The sequence below is a fragment of the Garra rufa genome, chromosome 10, assembly GCF_049309525.1.
Source record: "Garra rufa chromosome 10, GarRuf1.0, whole genome shotgun sequence".
NCBI classification, from domain to species: domain Eukaryota; kingdom Metazoa; phylum Chordata; class Actinopteri; order Cypriniformes; family Cyprinidae; genus Garra; species Garra rufa.
The window spans coordinates 25,100,747-25,126,805 of record NC_133370.1 but is presented as its reverse complement, the minus strand read 5'-3'; the positions used below and the strand labels follow the sequence as shown (position 1 = coordinate 25,126,805).

Below are 26,059 nucleotides of genomic sequence, written 5' to 3'. Positions count from 1 at the left end.
GACATAGAAGTGGTTATAACTTAGCCTGAAAATGTCTGATCTGCCACAAAATTCACAGGTTTGGTAAGAGTCCTGGCCTGAAGACACCTAAAGACCAATATTCAGATATTATCATAGCGCCACCTGTTGGCAGCAGGATATCTCATATATTTCACTAACTCAAACATACCAAGGTCAATCTGCACCAAACTTCATATGTTTGATAATAGTGCTGGCCTGAACACATCTACATGCCAATAATCAGTTATAGGCATAGCGCCACCAGCTGGCAGCGGCAAGTTTGGCACATTAAAGTGACTTTGACATATTTCTCCTACATTTACTGTATTAAAAGCATACTGCCCACCGTTTGCTGATTTCCTGAAGCCACCGGTCGGCGGTGAGCCCGGGTGCGAGGGCCCGTTCATCGCTGCTCGCAGCTTTAATTATTATTATTCTTCTTCTCCGGAATGAATCGCATTTTTGAGGGCCTAAACATACCCGAAAACTCATGAAACTTTGCACACACATCAAACCTGGCGAAAATGGATGTCTGATATGGGTTTCAGAGATGGGTGTGGCAAAACGGCTCGATAGCGCCACCTTTACACGTTCCGCGGTGTGCGCTTTCAGCTATGATTCACGTACATGCATGAAAATCGGTACACACATGTAACTCACCAATACCTACAAAAAAGCCTCCTGGGACAAAATCCGAAACCCAACAGGAAGTCGGTTATTATTAATTTTCTTAGCAAAATTTGTGTCATTTTTGCCATTTTCAGGCGTCGTACTTGAACGAACTCCTCCTAGAGATTTACTCCGATCAACAGCAAATTTGGTGAGTCTAATCTAAAGCCCTTTGTGACGTTAAATTGTGAAGATCTAGAGTTTTCATCGGAGGGCGTGTCCGTGGCGGCCTCGCAATTTTCGATGTTTCGCCATGAAAAAGGAAGTTGCTATAACTTAGGCATAAAATGTCCGATCTGTCCCAAACTTCACATGTGTGATAACACTCCTGACCTGATGACATCTACATATCCATATTCAGTTATAGTCATAGCGCCACCTGCTGGCAACAGGAAGTGTCATGCTGTACTCCACAACCAACTCCTCCTAGAGATTTATACAGATCAACACCAAAATCGGTCAGTCTAATATAAAGGCCTTAGTGATGTTAAATTGTGAAGATCTTGAGTTTTCGTTGAAGGGCGTGTCCGTGGCGGCCTGACAAATTTCGAGGTCTCGCCATGGATATAAAACTTGTTATAACTCAGCCATAAAATGTCCGATTTGCCTCAAACTTCACATATTCGATAAGAGTCCTGGCCTGAACACATCTGAAGGCCAATAATCTATTATAATCACAGCGCCACCTGTTGGCAACAGGAAATGACTTGTATCAAACTCCTCCTAGAGATTTAATGATATCGACATTATATTTGGTCAGTCTGATCTAGAGGCCTTAGAGATGTTAAATTGCGAAGATCTTGAGTTTTCGTTAAAGGGCGTGTCCGTGGCTGCGTGACAAAGTTTGATGTTTCGCCATGGACATAGAAGTTATTATAACTCAGCCATAAAATGTCCGATCTGCCTCAAACTTCACAGGTTTGGTAAGAGTCCTGGCCTGAAGACACCTAAAGGCCAATATTCAGATATTATCATAGCGCCACCTGTTGGTAGCAGGATATATCATATCTTTCACTAACTCAAACATACCAAGGTCAATCTGCACCAAACTTCATATGTTTGATGAAAGTGGTAGCCTAAACACATCTACATGCCAATAATCAGTTATAGGCATAGCGCCACCAGCTGGCGGCAGTAAATTTGGCACATTTAAGTGACTTTGACATATTTCTCCTATTTTTACTGTATTAAAAGCATACTACCCACCATTTGCTGTGTTCCTAAAGCCACCGGTCAGCGGTGAGCCCGTGTGCGAGGGCCCGTTCATCGCTGCTTGCAGCTTTAATTATTAGGGCCCGAGCACCGATGGTGTGAGGACCCTATTGGATCTGCTTCGTTTATTATTATTATTATTATTCTTCTTCTCCGGAATGAATCGCATTTTTGAGGGCCTAAACATACCCGAAAACTCATGAAACTTTGCACACACATCAAACCTGGCGAAAATGGATGTCTGATATGGGTTTCAGAGATGGGTGTGGCAAAACGGCTCGATAGCGCCACCTTTACACGTTCCGCGGTGTGCGCTTTCAGCTATGATTCACGTACATGCATGAAAATCGGTACACACATGTAACTCACCAATACCTACAAAAAAGCCTCCTGGGACAAAATCCGAAACCCAACAGGAAGTCGGTTATTATTAATTTTCTTAGCTAAATTTGTGTCATTTTTGCCATTTTCAGGCGTCGTACTTGAACGAACTCCTCCTAGAGATTTACTCCGATCAACAGCAAATTTGGTGAGTCTAATCTAAAGCCCTTTGTGACGTTAAATTGTGAAGATCTAGAGTTTTCATCGGAGGGCGTGTCCGTGGCGGCCTCGCAATTTTCGATGTTTCGCCATGAAAAAGGAAGTTGCTATAACTTAGGCATAAAATGTCCGATCTGTCCCAAACTTCACATGTGTGATAACACTCCTGACCTGATGACATCTACATATCCATATTCAGTTATAGTCATAGCGCCACCTGCTGGCAACAGGAAGTGTCATGCTGTACTCTACAACCAACTCCTCCTAGAGATTTATACAGATCAACACCAAAATCGGTCAGTCTAATATAAAGGCCTTAGTGATGTTAAATTGTGAAGATCTTGAGTTTTCGGTAAAGGGCGTGTCCGTGGCGGCCTGACAAATTTCGAGGTCTCGCCATGGATATAAAACTTGTTATAACTCAGCCATAAAATGTCCGATTTGCCTCAAACTTCACATATTCGATAAGAGTCCTGGCCTGAACACATCTGAAGTCCAACATTCTATTATAATCACAGCGCCACCTGTTGGCAACAGGAAATGACTTGTATCAAACTCCTCTTAGAGATTTAATGATATGAACATTATATTTGGTCATTCTGATCTAGAGGCCTTAAAGATGTTCAATTCCGAAGATCTTGAGTTTTCGTTAAAGGGCGTGTCTGTGACGGCCTGACAAAGTTTGATGTTTCGCCATGGACATAGAAGTTGTTATAACTCAGCCATAAAATGTCCGATCTGCCTCAAACTTCACAGGTTTGGTAAGAGTCCTGGCCTGAAGACACCTAAAGGCCAATATTCAGATATTATCATAGCGCCACCTGTTGGCAGCAGGATATATCATATCTTTCACTAACTCAAACATACCAAGGTCAATCTGCACCAAACTTCACATGTTTGATGAAAGTGGTGGCCTGAACACATCTACATGCCAATAATCAGTTATAGACATAGCGCCACAAGCTGGCAGCAGGAAATTTGGCACATTTAAGTGACTTTGACATATTTCTCCTATTTTTACTGTATTAAAAGCATACTACCCACCATTTGCTGTGTTCGTAAAGCCACCGGTCGGCGGTGAGCCCGTGTGCGAGGGCCCGTTCATCGCTGCTTGCAGCTTTAATTATTATTATTCTTCTTCTCCGGAATGAATCGCATTTTTGAGGGCCTAAACATACCCGAAAACTCATGAAACTTTGCACACACATCAAACCTGGCGAAAATGGATGTCTGATATGGGTTTCAGAGATGGGTGTGGCAAAACGGCTCGATAGCGCCACCTTTACACGTTCCGCGGTGTGCGCTTTCAGCTATGATTCACGTACATGCATGAAAATCGGTACACACATGTAACTCACCAATACCTACAAAAAAGCCTCCTGGGACAAAATCCGAAACCCAACAGGAAGTCGGTTATTATTAATTTTCTTAGCAAAATTTGTGTCATTTTTGCCATTTTCAGGCGTCGTACTTGAACGAACTCCTCCTAGAGATTTACTCCGATCAACAGCAAATTTGGTGAGTCTAATCTAAAGCCCTTTGTGACGTTAAATTGTGAAGATCTAGAGTTTTCATCGGAGGGCGTGTCCGTGGCGGCCTCGCAATTTTCGATGTTTCGCCATGAAAAAGGAAGTTGCTATAACTTAGGCATAAAATGTCCGATCTGTCCCAAACTTCACATGTGTGATAACACTCCTGACCTGATGACATCTACATATCCATATTCAGTTATAGTCATAGCGCCACCTGCTGGCAACAGGAAGTGTCATGCTGTACTCCACAACCAACTCCTCCTAGAGATTTATACAGATCAACACCAAAATCGGTCAGTCTAATATAAAGGCCTTAGTGATGTTAAATTGTGAAGATCTTGAGTTTTCGTTGAAGGGCGTGTCCGTGGCGGCCTGACAAATTTCGAGGTCTCGCCATGGATATAAAACTTGTTATAACTCAGCCATAAAATGTCCGATTTGCCTCAAACTTCACATATTCGATAAGAGTCCTGGCCTGAACACATCTGAAGGCCAATAATCTATTATAATCACAGCGCCACCTGTTGGCAACAGGAAATGACTTGTATCAAACTCCTCCTAGAGATTTAATGATATCGACATTATATTTGGTCAGTCTGATCTAGAGGCCTTAGAGATGTTAAATTGCGAAGATCTTGAGTTTTCGTTAAAGGGCGTGTCCGTGGCTGCGTGACAAAGTTTGATGTTTCGCCATGGACATAGAAGTTATTATAACTCAGCCATAAAATGTCCGATCTGCCTCAAACTTCACAGGTTTGGTAAGAGTCCTGGCCTGAAGACACCTAAAGGCCAATATTCAGATATTATCATAGCGCCACCTGTTGGTAGCAGGATATATCATATCTTTCACTAACTCAAACATACCAAGGTCAATCTGCACCAAACTTCATATGTTTGATGAAAGTGGTAGCCTAAACACATCTACATGCCAATAATCAGTTATAGGCATAGCGCCACCAGCTGGCGGCAGTAAATTTGGCACATTTAAGTGACTTTGACATATTTCTCCTATTTTTACTGTATTAAAAGCATACTACCCACCATTTGCTGTGTTCCTAAAGCCACCGGTCAGCGGTGAGCCTGTGTGCGAGGGCCCGTTCATCGCTGCTTGCAGCTTTAATTATTATTATTATTATTATTATTATTATTATTCTTCTCCAAAATGAATCGCATTTTTGAGGGCTTAGACATACCCGAAAACTCATGAAACTTTGCACACACATCAAACCTGGCGAAAATTTACGTCTGATATGGGTTTCAGAAGTGGGTGTGGCAAAATGGCTCGACAGCGCCACCTTTAGACGTTCAGCGGTGTGCGCTTTCAGCTGTGATTCACGTACATGCACGGAAATCGGTACACACATGTAACACACCAATACCTACAAAAAAGCCTCTTGGAGCAAAATCCGGAACCCAACAGGAAGTCGGTTAATATTAATATTCTCAACAAAATTTGTGTCATTTTTGCCATTTTCAGGCGTCGTACTTGAACGAACTCCTCCTAGAGATTTATTCGGATCAACGCCAAATTTGCAGAGTCTAGTTTAAAGCCCTTTGTGACGTTAAATTGTGAAGATCTAGAGTTTTCATCGGAGGGCGTGTCCGTGGCGGCCTCGCAAATTTCGATGTTTCGCCATGAAAAAGGAAGTTGCTATAACTCAGGCATACAATGTCCGATCTGTCCCAAACTTCTCATGTGTGATAACACTCCTGACCTGATGACATCTACATGCCCATATTCAGTTTTACTCATAGCGCCACCTGCTGGCAACAGGAAGTGTCATGCTGTACTCTGCAACAAACTCCTCCAAGAGATTTAATCAGATCAACACCAAAATCGGTCAGTCTAATAAAAAGGCTTTAGTGATGTTAAATTGCGAAGATCTTGAGTTTTTGTTGAAGGGCATGTCCGTGGCGGCCTGACAAATTTCGAGGTCTCGCCATGGATATAAAACTTGTTATAACTCAGCCATAAACTGTCCGATTTGCCTCAAACTTCACATGTTCGATAAGAGTCCTGGCCTGAAAACATCTGAAGGCCAATATTCTATTATAATTGCAGCGCCACCTGTTGGCAACAGGAAATGACTTGTAGCAAACTCCTCCTAGAGATTTAATGATATCAACATTATATTTGGTCAGTCTGATCTAGAGGCCTTAGAGATGTTAAATTGCGAAGATCTTGAGTTTTCGTTATAGGGCGTGTCTGTGGCGGCGTGACAAAGTTTGATGTTTCGCCATGGACATAGAAGTTGTTATAACTCAGCCATAAAATGTCTGATCTGCCTCAAACTTCACAGGTTTGGTAAGAGTCCTGGCCTGAAGACACCTAAAGGCCAATATTCAGATATTATCATAGCGCCACCTGTTGGCAGCAGGATATATCATATCTTTCACTAACTCAAACATACCAAAGCCAATCTGCACCAAACTTCATATGTTTGATAAAAGTGCTGGCCTGAACACATCTACATGCCAATGATCAGTTATAGGCATAGCGCCACCAGCTGGCAGCAGGAAATTTGGCACTTTTAAGTGACTTTCATATATTTGTCCTATTTTTACTGTATTAAAAGCATACTGCCCACCATTAGCTGTGTTCCTAAAGCCACCGGTCGGCGGTGAGCCCGTGTGCGAGGGCCCGTTCATCGCTGCTTGCAGCTTTAATTAGGGCCCGAGCCCAAAAGGGCGAAGGCCCTATTGTTCTTCTAAGGATTCTTATTTTTTTTATTTTTTTTTTTTTTTGTTAACCTTCCGGGCACTTAAGGGGGTCTTAACATACTCAAAAACTCTTGAAAATTTGCACAGACGTCGGAATCTGCGGCCATCAGGACGCCACAGAGGCTGGTACCGGGGCGTGGCAAGGGGACTCTACAGCGCCCCCTGGAATTTTGAGGGCCATATAGCACACATACTTGAACGTACACATATGAAACTCAGTACACTTATAGAACTCATTGAGCTGAACAACTTTTGTACTCTATGTCATTTTCTCCACGCAACAGGAAGTGAGATATTTAGGGCTGTGTAAAAAGCGCATGCTCTGGAATTTAACGTACTCCTCCCAGGGTTTCGATAGGATTGTCACCAAACTCGGTCAGCATGATCTCAAGACATTGGGGACGCTAAATTGCGAGGGGATTTTTGATATCTCGAACGGTTTGGCCGTGGCAAGGCGACAAAGTTATGGCGAGAAATGAGAAACAGGAAGTGTCTAATAACTGTTGCACACATTGCCTGATTCTGATGAAACTTCACCAGATTGTTCGTTGTATGATGCCGATTCCATAAATGTGACTATTATGAGTCAAAGTTATAGCGCCACCAACTGGCAGCAGGAAGCGTGTCATTTTCAAAATGCTTTGAAATCAGCCTCTTAATTTTACTTGATTTTCTTTAAACTTCATCAAAATCATGTCAAAACACGGCTGATAAGAATATGTAAAGGGGTCGATGATAAATCAAATGCTGTTGCCATGGCAACGTCTCAAACTTTAAAATTAGATTCCTGTCTTTTCGAGGCAGATAACATGCTAAGAATTTCATGAAACTCAACACACACATCAATATTAATGATAGTTAGACACTGGCAAAAGGTCATAAATGGGCGTGGAGCAGGGACTCTATAGCGCCATCTTTTGACAAAAGTTGGGGGGTTAGTTTTTCCTACAGTCACCAAACTCTGTACATATATTGTTCTCATCAATCTGGACAACTTTCTAAATTAAACTCATTAGCTAAGACCAACAGGAAGCCGGCTATTTCCATTTGAATGTGTTTTTTTGGAAAAATCAGGCTGTAAACAAATTCACACTTCTTCTAAGAACAACCAGCTATTCACACCAAACTTTTTTAACATGAAGAGAAGATTCTGAAGATGTTAAATTGCGAGCGGATTTTGGATATCTTGAATGGTGTTGACGTGGTAATTTTTTAAAGATGTAGTAAAAAACATAACCGTCATTTTATTTATATCTTTAAAGTGCAGCATCCAAACTCTTTACAACTTTTTTCACACAGAGATCTAATCATTCTGAGCAAGTGGTGTTAATATAAATTTTCTACAAGCTTCAATGAATTAATGAAAATTAAAAAACGAAATCAGAAACCTGCTGTCACTCTGGGTGAATGTCTCTACTGTATGTATGTGCGTTCAGTCAGGCTGAGAGAAGCTCATTATTGCAGGGGGAGGGGTGAGAGGCAGAGAGGGTGACAGAGTAGAGAGCCATGCTACAGACCATCTTTGAGTTAGAAATGCACATATATGTACTTTAATTACATAAATATGTCTGATCTTTGAGTGTCTGATATTTTGAGAAAATATAAAGGGTCATTAAGTCTTTCATTGTTTGTATTTTGCAGTTGTTGTTTTTTATTTATTTTTTACTGAACTATACCATGAACTTGTCCTATTCAGTCACATAGCAAAAGATTAAGAAAAATACAACTTTTAAGCATGAGTGATTTATCTTCATTGTAGACAATATTTTCATAGTGTTATTTATTAAATATAAAATTATAATAATTAAAAATTTCAAGACAAACTTTGACAACAAAAACTTTGCTGTTATCTGTTCAAAACATCTGAAAACCATCATTTTAAGATCAGTTATATATATATCGCCCCATTAAAATACTCAACTTGATTTTTAAAGATATTTTGAAGGAATGAAGCGTTTATAGAGCACTTTATTGTGTATTGCTGTACACCCACATTAACTGTGTTCATGTTAATTCACAGTACATAAACTATATATAAATACTTTTTTTAGCTTAATATTAATTAACATTAATAAATGCTATTTATTTATTGGTCATGTTAACTAATATAGTTAATGTTAACAAATGAAACTGGATGGCAACATTTTATATTTTGTGTGTATGTGTCTGTGTGTTGATTTTAAAGTCTAACCCTTTCAATTCTGTAAACTTAAAATCCAAACTAGCAGAGGGTTACTGTGAATGCATGTGCCAACTGGGCACCGTCTTCCTTATTGATTCTTAGTTATGTAGTGCTTAAGAGTGATGTCTTATAACAGGAGTCACCAGCAAAGCAATATCCACACAAAAATTGTACAGATAGGTAACAATGACATTTAAGCAGAAGTGGTGGACGTAAAGCAAGCAATAATAACATTTTGTTATCATCATGAATTACATGTTCTTATCATCATCATCAGAATATTGGGAAAATGTTCCCTATATTGTGAACGGCTTTGGGATATCTTGAACGGTGTTGATGTGGTGATTTATGAAAGTAACAATAAAAAAGATGAAGAGATATTTTCATTTATCTTTAAATTGCATTATTCTAACTCATCAAAACTTTTTACATATAAAGAACAAGAAATCCTTAGGATATACGTGTAGTTTCAAAATGTTATCAGAGGCCCCAAAAACATTAAAAGTGTCATTTAAATTTGTCAAATTAAAGCTCTAATACCAGGGATGAACACTAGAGGTCCTCATAAGATAAGGAATCGTTTGACCTCTAATGCTATTTAGCTCATTGTCAGTGTATAAGAATGACAATAATCCATAGAATCAGTTGATATAGACTGTACTGTCAGTGTACTTTTACATAATTATTTTGTATAGGTGCTTAAAGAGCATTAAAATCTTTTTTTTATCTTTTAAGGGAAAATTATATGATTTAAATACATATATATACACTCTCACTGGTAGAACAAACAATCTTATAAGTATGACACTATAATGCTCAGTTCACTTAATTAGAATGAGAAACAAATACAAAAAGGCCAAACAAAAAATCAACTAAGTTAATATGTATTTATTTTTAATATATTTGTTTATAATTATTTCACAGATGCTTATAGATTATTAAAATAATATTTAAAAATGCTTGTAGACCATAAAACATGGTAACTATTTAAAATAGGGTCTCTTTTGTTAACAATGGCTAATGAACTAACAAACACGAACAAACAACGAACAATATATTTGTACTCGATTTTCTTCAAACTTCATCAGAATAATGTAAAAGCCCAGATGCATCAAATGCTGTTGCCATGGCAAATAAATAAAAATAAAAAATACATTAAAATATTTGTTTCCTGTGATATTTAAGGCAGATAGCGTGCTTAAAATTTCATTTTCCATTTTCAATTTTCAGTGATTTATTATATATTTAAAGTGCAGCATCCTAACTCTTTGAAACTTTTTTCATACAAATAACTATTCATTCTGATCAAACACAGTTCATTTCATAATTATACAAAACTCCACGAATGAAAGAAAAAAAAAACATATCTGATCTCACTCTGCTCTGCAGGAGGAGAGACAGTAAAGGTTAGTCCAAAGGGTTACTGTGAATGCATGTGCCAACTGGGCACCGTTTTCCTGATGCTATCGGGATGGCGACTGCACAGACGGCGAGGGCCCGGTCATCGCTGCTTGCAGCTTTAATTATTATTATTCTTCTTCTTCTCCAAAGTGAATCGCATTTTAGAGGACCTAAACATTCCCGAAAACTCACAAAACTTTGCACACACATCAAACCTGGCGAAAATTTACGTCTGATTTGGGTTTCAGAAGTGGGTGTGGCAAAATGGCTCGACAGCGCCACCTTTAGACGTTCAGCGGTGTGCGCTTTCAGCTGTGATTCACGTACATGCACCGAAATCGGTACACACATGTAACTCACCAATACCTACAAAAAAGCCTCTTGGAACAAAATCCGGAACCCAACAGGAAGTCGGTTAATATTAATATTCTCAGCAAAATTTGTGTCATTTTTGCCTTTTTCAGGTGTCATACTTGAACGAACTCCTCCTACAGATTTATTCGGATCAACGCCAAATTTGCAGAGTCTAGTCTAAAGCCCTTTGTGACGTTAAATTGTGCAGATCTAGAGTTTTCATCGGAGGGCGTGTCCGTGGCGGCCTCGCAAATTTCAATGTTTCGCCATGAAAAAGGAAGTTGCTATAACTCAGGCATACAATGTCCTATCTGTCCCAAACTTCACATGTGTGATAACACTCCTGACCTGAAGACATCTAGATGCCCATATTCAGTTATAGTCATAGCGCCACCTGCAGGCAACAGGAAGTGTCATGCTGTACTCTACAACCAACTCCTCCTAGAGATTTATTCAGATCAACACCAAAATCGGTCAGTCTAATATAAAGGCCGTAGCGATGTTAAATTGTGAAGATCTTGAGTTTTCGGTAAAGGGCGTGTCCGTGGCGGCCTGACAAATTTCGAGGTCTCGCCATGGATATAAAACTTGTTATAACTCAGCCATAAAATGTCCGATTTGCCTCAAACTTCACATATTCCATAAGAGTCCTGGCCTGAACACATCTGAAGGCCAATATTCTATTATAATCACAGCGCCACCTGTTGGCAACAGGAAATGACTTGTATCAAACTCCTCCTAGAGATTTAATGATGTCAACATTATATTTGGCCATTCTGATCTAGAGGCCTTAGAGATGTTAAATTGTGAAGATCTTGAGTTTTCGTTAAAGGGCGTGTCTGTGGCGGCATGACAAAGTTTGATGTTTCGCCATAGACATATAAGTTGTTATAACTCAGCCATAAAATGTCCGATCTGCCTCAAACTTCACTGGTTTGGTAAGAGTCCTGGCCTGAAGACACCTAAAGGCCAATATTCAGATATTATCATAGTGCCACCTGTTGGCAGCAGGATATATCATATCTTTCACTAACTCAAACATACCAAGGTCAATCTGCACCAAACTTCATAAGATTGATGAAAGTGGTGGCCTGAACACATCTACATGCCAATAATCAGTTATATGCACAGCGCCACCAGCTGGCAGCAGGTAATTTGGCACATTTAAGTGACTTTGATCTATTTTTCCTACATTTACTGTATTAAAAGCATACTGCCCACCGTTTGCTGTGTTCCTAAAGCCAGCGGTCGGCGGTGAGCCCGTGTGCGAGGGCCCGTTCATCGCTGCTTGCAGCTTTAATTTTTTTTACCTTTGATAAACAGCCAAGTCCATCTGTCCTGAGCACGAGTTTAGCATCAGGCTCGTTACATGTGAACGCGCTCTGCCGTAGAATACGCAAACACCGGAAGCGATCTGTCGCTTGTATACAACACTCATTGTTTACACAGTGCACAGAGACTGTGGGTACAGCGGCTATTCAAAATGGTAATTACTTGTGCTTATCCTGGTTGTTCAAACTGATTTAAAGCTAAAAGATTACGTTTGCTTGCGCAAACTCATCCGGGACTTTTCACCGATTTCCCCTTACGACGTATACTACGGCAGAGCGCGTTCACATGTAACGAGTCGAATGCTAAACTCGTGCTCATGACAGATGGACGTGGCTGTGTATCAAAGGTAAAAAATGATATAAATACTGTTCAGTTTCTTGCAAAAAAAAAAAACGATCATTTCGTGTCTTAGGACATCAATGTATCGTCACGAGCCGCAGGGTGGCATTTGGATTTGTCTGTGCATGTTTTTGTTTACTTTTAAAGGTCTGGTGCAAATCTATGTCCATTATTTGGCTGACAGACTGCACCGGTTTTCGTTAAAAATCTTCGTCGCTCTGACTACGTCACCTTCTTCGTTGCTCTGATTGGTTGTAGCGCTATCCTATTGCGTGGAGAGGGAGTTTGAAAGACAACCGTTTATCCTACCCCTCCGGTTGAGCCCTGTCTATGGAGAGTGCACAGACCCTACATTTATGTGGGTTTGGCTTGTCAGGCTAATTCAGGTCAGTACTAAATAAAAAATAATATGCATTTTGTATGATCCCTCATATTTTACTAAAACAATTAACTTTTTGCAGTACCTCAACTGTCATAGTGAGTAAGTGCGACCTAGACGGTGAATAGTGATGTTTTTGGGAATAAAATGATTCTGTCAGAAGAACTGTGAGAAATGCATGTCTGTTCTATCTAGCTTTTCACTTACACATCCACAGTAAGGCAAATTTAAATGTTTTTAGTGTGGATGAGAAACTTTTGGAAAACGGACAGAGAGTGTTTTGAAACAAAATTCAGTTTTCAAATGAATTGCCCAAGAAAAATTCACTTACGTGAGCACACCTTTTATAAAATTTAGGCTGTTAACAGCAAAAGCAGAAAAGCAGCCTAGAAAAAACTAATTATTCATGATCAATCCTTTTGATTTCACAAGATGGACTCCACTGTACTGACACCAACTTGAAATCCATCCCCAAAATTTCAAATCAATCTTAAGCCAAGCCCCCCCAAAACCCTCCCATCTGATAAAGCAGTGATAGTGCCAGGACCTGACAAATGATGTACAGCCTGCTGTCTTCAGGAACATATTGGATTTTCAGGCCTGCTGATTTGCTGAGAGATTGAGCCCAAACCCCCACTTTCATCCCCCTTGTGGCTTCCTAAAGGAGACCTTGGGGAATTCGGCTTTTTTTTAGTGGATTCATTGTTGCAATTAAAAATAATGCCAGGAGCCCCTTGAGGTATCACAGAATAAGTGCATGCACGTGTGTGTATGTGCTTGTGCCTCACTAGGAAACGGGGCCCAGCCCCCCAATCACAGCTGCTCTCCACGGACACAAACTAGCGGCGAGCGACAGGGGCTTAAAAATCCAACAACACTAATCAGCAAATTGATTACAGGACGTTTCTTCTTTCAGCAGGGCTTACAGCACCTAACACACAATCAAGGCCAGACTTATCCCGCATTGACAACACCGCACACCGGCGGACGAGGGTAAAAGAGGGCTGCAGCTGCCACCATTTCACACTAAATGACCATATGCGAGTGTGGAAAAACATCCATGTTTCAATTTACAGTCTGCGGTTGCTTGTAAAACAGACAGTAAACAACTTGAACCGAAAATGAGTTAGTAATCATTCTGTTATGCTAACAAATGACGGATTTGCAAGCCCATATCAAAACTATACCACTTTGTATACACAAAGGGGCTTAAGAAAGCACTAACACGATTGAAAAATGTAGAGTAATTCCAATAAATCCTTGTTTTGAATTTCAGGCTTCTACAAAACATCTCGCGTGTGTCGCGTCACATGATGCGTTGCTGGGGAATCCCACTCTCACCCTCCCAACAACAAAAAAACAACTGGATTTAAGGATTTGCTTACCCAGGGTGCTTATTCGTCGTTTGGTATTACGTCCTCTGGGATTAACATTTCTATTACCAAATGTGAAAGGCAGTAAGAGAGACAGTAATCATAGATCAAGAGAGTGAAACCCCCCACCGAAAGACTCGTGCAAAACAAAGGGAATAGAAAAAAAATGGTTGCACATGATTTAGGTATGTGGCATTCAGCTCGGAGAAATTCCCCTGAGGGGTGTTTGTCTTAAAAGGATCACTCTTTATTTCACTTCATATAAAAAGATCCATTGATATGTACACACATTCTCAGAGGTTCATTAGCGTCAGTCACAATTCCAGTGGAGACAGTCTCAGCCCAGATGTTACTATGGTACTGCGTTGAAAACAAACCCATACAGCGCTTCGCATTTAATCAGATTTTATCCCACTTCACTTATTCCACATTCTTCAGTGATCGTACAGTGCGACGGCTCTAATGAAAACACATCAATCCAACTGAGAAAGACATGTTTCGACTCAAAATCATATTAAAGATTAGATGGATTGGTGTGGAGCCATTAGAAAAAGTAGGTAAAATAGAAAGACGGCCTACATAATCATCGAAATGAGTCGGGACCAGCCTTTTGGGCGAATCTCTCAAAAGCCTGTCAGGAAATATCTGGGTCACATTTCACCACAAAATCATTAGGAGGAAAAAAAAAAAAAAAAAAAAGAAATTATATTTTGCATAAAGAACATGAAGCCTACATTTCAGATAATTAAGATTAGAAAAAAAAAATCTCATTAATGTATCTTGAAGTTACTTTGCCAGTATCGTTATATGATTATTGCCACAATAACAGTATTTTAAAAACAGCATTTTTTAAACTGAAATGAGCATAAATTAATGTGAGCCATGCTTTTTTTTTTAAATGTTTGTTTTAAAGAAGTCTTTATTGCTCACCAAGGCTGTGTTTATTTGATTAAAAATAACAGTAATACTGTGAAATATTATTGCGATTTAAAATAGTGGTTTTCTATTTTAATGTACTTTAAAATAGAATTTATTTCTGTGATGCAAAGCTGAATTTTCAGCATTATTACTCCAGTCTTCAGTGTCAAATAATCCTTTAGAAATTATTCTAATATGATGATTTATTAGGTCGGAAACAGCTTTTTTAAAGTACTTTTTTTCAGAATTCTTTGATGAATAAAATGTTTGAAAAGATCAGCATTTTTTTTTTTTTAATTGAACAGTAGTGTATAGTTTTTAAAATTTCTAAGTTTAGATTTGGTTTTTCTTTTGTTCTTTGTTTGAAAGAAATGAATATGTTTATTCAGCACAGATGTTAAATTATTAGATAAAAAGATATAGGTAAAGACTTACATTGTTAGAAAACATTTCTATTTTGAATAAATACTGTTCTTTTTTAGTCAAAGAATATTGAAAATACATTGAAATATTAAGTGACAATTGATAATTAACAGCATATTAGAATGATTTCTGAACGATCGTGTGACACTGAAGACTGGAGTGATGATTCTGAAAATGCAGCTTTGCATCGCAGAAATACATTTTATCTGAAAGTATATTCAAATTACTTTAAATATTACTGTTTTTCTAAATTTTATATATAAAAAAAACACACTCAAAATCTTACTAATCCCAAACTTTTGTACAGCAGTGTATTCACATCACATTTTTCTAAGCAAAAATATTTTCTTATTTAATTTTAATTTTGGAGTGAAATATAACCGGACATTTTTGAACAGATTTTGAGAGAGGTTTACCCTGTAACATATCTAATGCTATAGCGCTGCAACTGTTGCTGTTTCTCCTGTGCTTTAGGTCTTCTGATGGGAGAGTAGCGTTTTATTTGTGGTTGAGGAGCTGGCGAGAGTGGGTGTGAACGGCCTCTACGAATGCGCCCACATTTTCTGGGTCCATATCAGGGTACAGGCCGTGACCCAGATTAGCGATGTAGCCCTTGGTGCCAAAGCCCTCCAACATCCTCTTCACGATCTCTGATATGCGCTCCTGCTCACATATAAACAAAGAGAACAGTCTGGGTTGGATATCATACATCAGGTTTGTCCACTGGTTAAAATCTACAAGCTATGGTTATTTTAAATAACTTCAGAAATGATGATGGAAAATATGTATTTCGGAGGCATCGAGACAATGCTATGAAAGCCATGTTTGTAATGGATGAGCAATGAAAGCCAAAGACGGCTCTGTGTGGAAAACAGCTGCTCTTACGGCTCATATTTCCAGCAGGGCCTAAATTTGTAAAAACAAAATGGCCTCTTTATTTTGAAATGGACTAACCAGAAGTAAAGTTATGCTTTTGAAGCACAAACCCACTCTATACAGAGTGGACTAAACTGAGGTGATGCAATTGGGTTTTTTGATTGGGTTGTGTGTTATTTTGATGTTTTTTTCCTCACCTTTGTGGCATAAAGAGCGCAGGGATCCATGTTGCCTTGCAAACTAACTTTTCCTCCAGTCCTGACACTGAAAAACACAAACAATGAAAGAAACTGTTACTTGACGAAAGTGGATCTCTCAGCAGGACAATGATCTTAAAAACAGGGACAAAGGAAAAGAAGAAAATGTCTTATAATGAGCCAGCCAAAGCCCTGATCTCACTCCAACTGTGTCACGGTTTGAAATATGGGGTGCGCAAGTGTCATCGAATAAACCCGAACAATCTGGAGAAAATCTGCCTGAAAGAAGAGGCCAAGTATCACACCTGTACAAATGGGAGTTTCAGTTCTTTGAAACAGAACTATCAAGGTACAAAACTTCAGCAGGCCTACGATCTGGAAGTGAGAGTTGCTTATGAGTGTGAATACTTTCGCAAGGCGGATTTCTGAAATCAGTAAACAAGCTCTCACGTCAAAACCACACCATATCTCTGTGACTGACCGTGCTGAACGTGGATCTATGGTCCAGTCGAGACCCACGACTTCATAACCAGACTCAGAGAGGTCCTCAAGCCCATAATGACCATCTTTAGCAAAAACGATCTGCAAATAAAACAGAAAAGACAAAAATAGAGCAACTGAGAGATCACCGAAGGAGATTCTCTTGGAAACTTTTAAAAGAGATGCCTGCGAGAAAACCTGACCTGATACTGACAACTAGTGGCAAATATTTTTATTACAAGTGTGCATGTGTGTGTAACATTGCTGGTCCATGCGTTCAAAAAGAAAATGTTAGCAGTATGTAATCATTTTCATGAATAAGTCAACATTATATAATGCTTAAAGGAGTAGTTCACTTTCAGAACAGAAATTTACAGAAACTATGTTTCTTGAGGAAAACATTTGAAGATTTCTTTTCATATAATGGACTTCAGTGGTGCCCTCAAGTTCGAATTTACAAAATGCAGTTTAAATGCATCTTTAAAGGCGAGGTAGAAGGGTCTAGTGAAAAACTGGCAAAACGATTGGTTATTTTCAAAACAAACTAAGTTTAACTGAGACAGCGATGTTGGACGAGTTTTTCAACATACCCTAACTGTATTGACCCAGATTACAAAGACTACGCATGCGCGACATAGAGACAAGACCAGCATTTGAGGTTAAAAAAAATATAAATAGTCAATTTGTTTTGAAAAAGGCTGATTGTTTCACTAGATAAGACCCTTATTCCTCGGCTGGGATCAATTAGAGCCCTTGGAAGCTGCATTTAAACTGTATTTTGTTCAAACTTGGGGGCTCCATTGAAGTCCACTATATGGAGATAATTGTTTGAAATGTTTTCCTCAAGAACATCATTTTTTTTACGACTGAAGAAAAAAAGACATGAACATCTTAAAACTCTCTGTAAAATTTTGTTCTGGATGTGAACTAATCCTTTAACAGCTTAATGGTTTGTTTACATTTTAGTATGAATACAATGAATACATTTCGAACTAACATTAACCATTGTTATTATATAATTATATATCATTTAAATAATAATAAAAATCTCTTATGTCACTGTAGTTTCACAGTCCCTGGCATTCAGATCAGCTCTAGTCTTAAAAATAAATAAATAAATTGAAGCACTAGCACTTCTCATGTTACTGACATATCTTGGGATGAATCACTTATGTTGTTGTTTTACATATTTAAAAACACATATTAAGTGTTACTTTAAATTAAAGGGACAGTTCACCAAAAAATGAAAAAAAAAAAAAAAAAAAAACATGATTCACTCACCCTTAAAGGAGTAGTTCACTTTCAGAACAAAAATTTACAGATTATGTACTCACCCCCTTGTCATCCAAGATGCTTATGTATTTCCTTTCTTCAGTCGAAAAGAAATTATGTTTTTTGAGAAAACAAAACATTTCAGGATTTGTCTCCATATAATGGATTTCTATGGTGCCCCCGCGTTTGAACTTCCAAAATGCAGTTTAAACGCAGCTTCAAAGGGCTCTAAACGATCCCAGCCAGGAAGAAGGGTCTAATCTAGCGAAACGATTGGTTATTTTCTAAAAATATTTACAATTTATATGCTTTTACCTCAAACGCTCGTCTTGCCTAACTCTGCATAAACTCTGTGTATTTCACTTCAAGACAGTTAGGGTATGTTGTAAAACTCCCATCTCATTTTCTCCTCCAACTTCAAAATCATCCTACATCGCTGCAGAAGTACCGACCCAGTGTTTACAAAGTGAACATGCAAAGAAGATCAAACACTCTTTACAAAAAAGGTAAGACAGTGATGTAGGACGATTTTGAAGTTGGAGGAGAAAATGAGATGGGAGTTTTACAACATACCCTAAGTGTCATGAACAGGAATACACAGAGTTCACACTGAGCTAGACAAGACGAGCATTTGAGGTTAAAGTATATAAATTGTATTTTATTTTATTTTATTTTTTTTAGAAAATAACCGATCGTAGATTGCAATCGTTTAGAGCCCTTTGAAGCTGCATTTTGGAAGTTCAAACTCGGGGGGCACCATAGAAGTCCATTATGTGGAGGGAAATCCTGAAATGTTTTCCTCAAAAAACACCATTTCTTTATGACTGAAGAAAGAAAGACATGAACATCTTGGATGACAAGGGGGTGAGTACATTATCTGTAATTTTTTGTTCTGAAAGTGAACTACTCCTTTAAGCCATCCTAGGTGTATTCTGAAGCGAATCGATTCGTTTGTATAAGAAAAATAGCCATATTTAAAACTAATCTCTATCTTCCGCTAACCGTAAACATGTTCATGAGAGAGTGTCATTCCAGTGGATGATGTAGGGTGAGAATATGCCTCATAATTCATGATTGGTGTTTTGTTTTGCTCTCTCCTCACGGTTACTTATGACCTACGTCATCTGCTAGAACGCCACCCTCTCGTGAACGTGCATATGGAAGCTATAAAATTTTAAATATGGATATTTTTCTTACACAAATGCATGGCTTCGTGAAGTGAAGTACTTTTTATGATTGATGGATGTACTTTATTGGACTTCAAAATCTCAACACCCATTCACTGCCATTATAAAGCTTGGAAGAGCTAGGACATTTTTTTTTTATAAAACTCAGCTAGGATGGCTTGAGGGAGAGGAAACCATGGGGCAATCTTCATTCTTTGGTGTACTATCCAATTAAGTGTTACTTTGTAATTCATAATTAAAGCTAAAAACTAAAAAGGTTGTTCAAGCTCAAGAGATATAAGAATGCCAAACTTTACTCACCATAGGCACATTGTCCAAACCAGATTCTTTGATCTTGTCTTTAACACGGCGAGCAATGTCTCTCAGATAAGGCAGAGAAAACTCTTTAAACTCCACTGGCCCCAAACAACCGGTATGAGACTCAAAAACCTGCAAAGCCTACAGGAAAAACAAGTTAAGGAAATTAGTGAAAATTTACTGTACTTTACATTGTTTAATCTTTACTGAACAGCTAAATGGTGCTACAGATTTGTAAACCATTCTCTTCCTCGAACTCCATTTGTTCTCTCACCTGAGCTCCAGCTTTCACCTGCCCGAGAAGATACTCCACTATGACGTCTGTTAGCTGGCTCAGGAGTTTGTGGCTGCCCTCGGGATGCCTGTAGAGCCAGCGTTTAGCCTTTGAGTGCGTTGTGGAGCCTCCTCCTTCAATCATGTAGGACATTAGAGTCCACTGCCATTCATAAGAGACACAACAGATGATGATGAGACCATTAACATACATTTCTGTTCAAAAGTTTTTGCTTTTTGTTTCTGAAAGAAGTCTTTTATGCTCACCAAGGCTGCATTTATTTAATAAGAAATATTGTAAAATTAATAATACTGTCAAATATTATTACAATTAAAAATATCTGTTTTATATTTTAATATATTATAACATGTAATTTATTCCTGTCATGGCAAATCAAGTTTTACAGCAGCCATTACTCCAGTTTTCTGTCACATGATTCTTCAGAAATCTTTCTAATACAGTTGAGGTCACAAGTTTACACCCCCCCTTTCAGAATCTGCAAAATGTTATTTTACCAAAATAATAGGGATCATACAAAATGCATGTTGTTGTTTATTTAGAAGTGACCTGAATAAGATATTTCATATAAAAGATGTTTACATATAGTTCACAAGAGAAAATAGTTGAATTTATAAAAATGACCCGTTCAGAAGTTTTCACCCCCTTGATTCTTAATACTGTGTTGCTACCTGAATGATCCACAGCTGTGCTTTTTTTTGTTGAGTGATAGTTGTTCATGAGTCTCTTGTTTGAACAGTCCCTGAACAGTTCAACTGCCTGCTTTCCATCATTTTTGTGTATTTGAACCTTCTCCAACAATGACTGTATGATTTTGAGATCCATCTTTTCACACTGAGGACAACTGAGGGACTCATATGCAACTATTACAGAAGGTTCAAACGCTCATTGATGCTTCAGAAGGAAACACGATGCATTAAGTCGGGGGTGAAAACTTTTTGAATATGAAGATCAGGGTAAATTTAACATATTTCGTCTTCTGGGAAACATGTAAGTATCTTCTGTAGCCTCTGAAGGGCAGTACTTAATGAAAAAAATATATTTAGGCGAAAATTCAAAAGTTTTCACCCCTGGCTCTTGATGCATGTTGTTTTTTTTTCTTTCTGAAGCATCAGTGAGCGTTTAAACCTTCTGTAATAGTTGCATATAAGTTGTCCACAGTGTAAAAAGATGGACCTCAAATTAATAGTTACTGTTATAAAGGGTTCAAATACACAAAAATGCTGAAAAACCAAAGAATTGGTGGGACCTGAAGGCTTTTTCTGAAGAGCAGCAGGCAGTTAAACTGTTCAGGACAAACAAGGGACTCATAAACAACTTTCACTAAACAAAAAAACAACTGTGGATCATTCAGGTAACAGCACAATATTAAGAATCAAGTGTATGTAAACTTTTGAAAAGGGGTCATTTTTATAAATTCATCTATAATTTTCTCTTGTGGACTATATGTAAACATCTTTTATGTGAAATATCTTATTCAGGTCAGTACTAAATAAACAATAACATGCATTTTTTATGATCCCTCTTATTTTGGTAAAATAATGAACATTCTGCAGATTCTGACCTTAACTATATGCTGATTTGCTGCTCAAGAAACATTTCCTATTATCACAAATCTTAAAAACAGTTGTGCTGCTTAATATTTTTTTAGAAACCATGATACATTTTTGCCAAGATTCTTTGATGGATAGAAAGATCATGTGAGGATTATGAGGATTATTGCTTGGTTCTCACCGGAGCTCCAGTAAAGCCAATAAGAGGAACTTTTCCCTCTATTCTGTGTCGTGTCAGCGTGATGGCTTTAAAAACGTAATCAAGTTCTGAAAACACGTCCACTTTAGTCTTTAGTCTCTGCAGATCTTCAGGCTCCTTCAGCGGTTCTGGGAATGTGGGGCCCTTTCCTGGACACATCTGAACCTCCATTCCCATGGCCTGCTCATACACATTTAATATATGAACAGACATTCACACTAATATTCTTTGATAAATCTGTAAGTTAGAGGTCAAATTATGACCCTCATTTACCTGAGGGACCACCAAGATGTCAGAGAAGATGATGGCAGCATCAAATGGGAATCGTCTGAGTGGCTAAAACAGAAAATTGAGACAGTGTTAAAACTCAATATGTTATAACAAGAAAGTAAGAATGAAGGTACTCAAGTGGTGCCGACCTGTAGTGTAAGCTCACAGCAAGCTTCAGGGGAGCGGCATGTCTCGAAGAAATCCTTTCCTGCCCTGGATTCCCTGAACTCTGTTAATAAAGCCACAGAGACACTAAATAGTAAATACACTGCATATAGTGAATAAAAAGAACAACTTTATGGTAAACGATCACATACTCATTGGCACCTAAGATTAGTACGTACCTGGCAGATAGCGGCCAGCCTGTCTCATACACCACACTGGAATGTGCTCAATTTCTTCTCCTCGAGCGGCTCTAAGGAATGTGTCATTCTTCAGCTCTGGAAAGTCTTTAGGGCTAAGATGGAAAACAGCAGAGTTGAAATACAGTTGAAGTCAAAGTTTACATACACCTCGCAGAATCTGCAAAATGTTAATTATTTTACCTAATAAGAGGGATCTTACAAAATGCATGTTATTGTTTATTTAGTACTGACCTGAATAAGATATTTCACATAAAAGACATTTACAAATAGTCCACAATATAAAATTATAGATGAATTTATAAAAATTCTTAATTTTTGAATGATCCACAATTGTTTTTTTTCTTCAGAAAAATTCTTCAGGTCCCACAAATTCTTTGGTTTTTCAGCACTTGTGTTTATTTGAACCCTTTCAAACAATGACTCCAAATATGATTTTAAGATCCATCATTTCACACTGGGAACAACTCAGGGACTATAATAGAAGGTTCAAATGCTCACTGAGGCTCCAGAAAGAAAGAAAAAAATGATGCATTAAGAGCCAGGGGGCGAAAACTTTTTGAATTTGAAGATCAGGGCAAATTTAACTTATTTCGTCTTCTGGGGAACATGTAAGTATCTTCTGTAGCTTCTGAAGGACAGTACTAAAATAATAAAAAAATATGATATTAAGGCATAATGTTTACACATCTTCATTTTGTTCAAAAGTTTTCACCCCCAGCTTAATGCATGGTTTTTCCTTCTAGTGCTTTAGTGAGCATTCAAACCATTTGTAATAGTTGCATAGGAGTCCCTCAGTTGTCCTCAGTGTGAAAAGATGAATCTCAAAATCGTAGTCATTGTTGGAAAAGGGTCAAATACACACAAAAAAAATGCTGAAAAACGAATGAATCTGTGGAACCTGAAGGAACTTTCTGAAGAACAGTGGACAGTTTAACTGTCCTGGATAAACAAGGGACTCATGAACCACTATCAACCTAACCCTAACCCTAACCCTACAAAAAAATCATTCAGTTAACAACACAGTTTTAAGAATCAAGTGTATATTTTTATAAATTCAACTATTATTTTCTTTTGCGGACTTTACGTAAACGTCTTCTATGTGAAATATCTTATTCATGTCTGTGCTAAATAAAAAAAATAACATGAATTTTGTGTGATCCCTCTTTGGTAAAACAATTAACATTTTGTAGATTCTGCAAGGTGTATATAGAACTTTTGACTTTAACTCTGTGTAGAATTCACACAACATTACTTTTCGCTAACTATTAAAATCTGTTGTGGAATTTGTGCATCATTTGTACTCAGAAGCCCCTCCCTTTGATTGTGATGATCAGGTTTCACAGATGTTTTTAGCAGCAAGTGAAGAGAGTAGATAAGGGCTTTTGAGATCAGGGACTAACGGTTTACTCTTTCTTCAGAGCTTGATAAGCAGTTGAGCACAGAAAGCCACACAAAACACACCCTTTTGTCTACATTACAAAGCCATGCAGATAAACAGTACCATTCAAAAGTTTGAGAACATGTGTTTTTTTTAAAGAACTTAATACTTCTATTCAGCAAAGATTAATATACGAATATTGATCAATGAATAAAAGTGGATCATAATGGACCAATACAGTGAATATTTTTACAAAGTTACAAAATAATTTTATTTAACTCTCCATTTAACTCTTTTAAACTTTCTATTCTTCAAGACAATAGATCACAAAACAATTTTATACATCATTTACACATGAATAGCTGAATAAGCTTTCAATGTATGGTTTGTTATGATATGACAATATTTGGCCGGGATACAACTATTTAAAAATCTGGAATCTGAGGGTGCAAAAAAATCAAAATATTGAAAAAAAGTGCCTTTAAAGTTGTCCAAATGAAGTTCTTAGCAATGCATTTTACTAATAAAAATTTAGGCTTTGATATATTTATGGTAGAAAATGTACAAAATAATCTTTACTAAATATCCTAATGGTTTTTGGCATAGAAATCAATATTTTGACTCATACAATGTATTTTTGGGCTATTGCTACAAATCTAACTGTGCTACTTAAGACTGGTTTTGTGGTCCAGGGTCACAAGTAATCTATAAAAAAACAGTTTCCACAAAAAATTAAGCAGCACAACTGTTTTCAACTGCGATAATAATAAAAACCTTTGAACGGTAGTGCATGTGATGCATACTTAAATGTAAATATAATTGTAATATACAATAAATGCAATATCATATTACATATTATCATTACTGTAGTACCAATGCTAAGATAAAATGCTTTTTGTTATAACATTTTGTTTATTTTGTTATAAAATGCTGTTTGTATTTTATTATTTTCAGACATTTATCAATATTATTGCAGTTTTTTTACTTTATATCTGACATTTGAAAACGTTCAAGGTACATTTGCACACATTAAGAAAATTTATTTAAAAGGTAAATTAGACAGCTGAAGGATTTGAGTTTCCCACAATTTAGTTATGAAACTACATATGTAACATGTTACTTTTCTCACAACAGCTACTAGCTACTTTGTATTATCTGCCTGTATAATCTATATATGCTTTATAAACGATTCTTGCTCGTATTATAGCACGGGTGCCAGTCGTATTACACAACTCTGAATGACAGAATTAATATTTCATGTTAGTGAACTCTGGTTCTAAAACACGTATAATGAAGTCATTAAACCACGCCAATTGACATTCATTCGTCATTTACTTACAGTATCAGGCTGTCCTTATCCATGACTGCCAGCGTCAACCAAGAGCTTGAATAAAAGTTTGCAGGCTCGACAAGCTGTTTTACCCTGCCTGACACTGTGTTATAACAAAATGAACAACGTCACGCCTCCAAACTGAAGGGCGCGGCCATCTTGAAATGATCACATGACCATAAATGCGCGCGACTTAAAGGGACAATTCACCCAAAAAAGAAAATTCTATAGTGGACCAAAAGGAAGGCATCTTCATCCGATACAGGAGCGTGTAGGAGAGGAGAGAATGAGATGGGGTAGTAGGAAGAAAGATGTCATTATTACAAGAATGAGAATAGGACATTCAGCATTAAATTATAATTTACACAAAATAGGGAAACACGAAGATGGCAGATGTGATAAATGTGGGATTCCAGAAACTGTAAAACACATACTTATAGAATGTGATGCTTATGAAAGAGAAAGAAACCAACTTTGTCAAAAATTAGGATTGATGGGGTATGATAAAATTTCAATAAAAACACTGTTAGGGAAGGAACAAAAGCAATCAAGAATCAATGAAGAATTGTTTAGCTATTTAAAAAAGACAGGAAATATGGAAAGAATTTAAATCTGTAGTAATTTATCAGAAATAGGATTTATTTGTTTATTTTTATTTATTTATTCTTCCCTTCTTTTTTTTTTGCTCTACTACCAAATCTATGTTCACTCCACACTCCAGATCAGTAGGTGGCGGATATGCACCTTTCGTTGGTTTGCCAAAACCGCCAAAAAAACACCAGAAGAAGAAGAAGAAGAAGAAGAAAAGAAAATTCTGTCATCATTTACTCAACCTCAGGTCGTTCCAAACCTGTATTAGGTTCTTTCATCTTCTGAACTCAAAAGAAGGTATACAAACACCATTTATTTCATACAATATTTGTCATTGAGGGCCAGCAACTGTTTGGTTACCGACATTCTTCGAAATGTCTTCTTTTATGATAAAACA

At 37.7% G+C, this 26,059-nt stretch overlaps 1 protein-coding gene across 1 annotated transcript; it reads right to left on the bottom strand.

Moving 5' to 3' along the window:
* Positions 1-14,259: 14,259 nt before the first annotated feature.
* On the bottom strand, positions 14,260-25,121 carry urod (uroporphyrinogen decarboxylase). Its single transcript, XM_073849166.1, has 10 exons — positions 25,081-25,121; positions 22,343-22,455; positions 22,148-22,227; positions 22,002-22,064; positions 21,711-21,908; positions 19,959-20,120; positions 19,688-19,825; positions 16,930-17,030; positions 16,449-16,515; positions 14,260-16,038 (listed from the first exon to the last, which is right to left on the bottom strand). The coding sequence occupies exons 1-10, from the start codon at positions 25,101-25,103 to the stop codon at positions 15,874-15,876; spliced, it is 1,110 nt and encodes a 369-aa protein (XP_073705267.1). The 5' UTR covers positions 25,104-25,121; the 3' UTR covers positions 14,260-15,873.
* Positions 25,122-26,059: the final 938 nt, after the last annotated feature.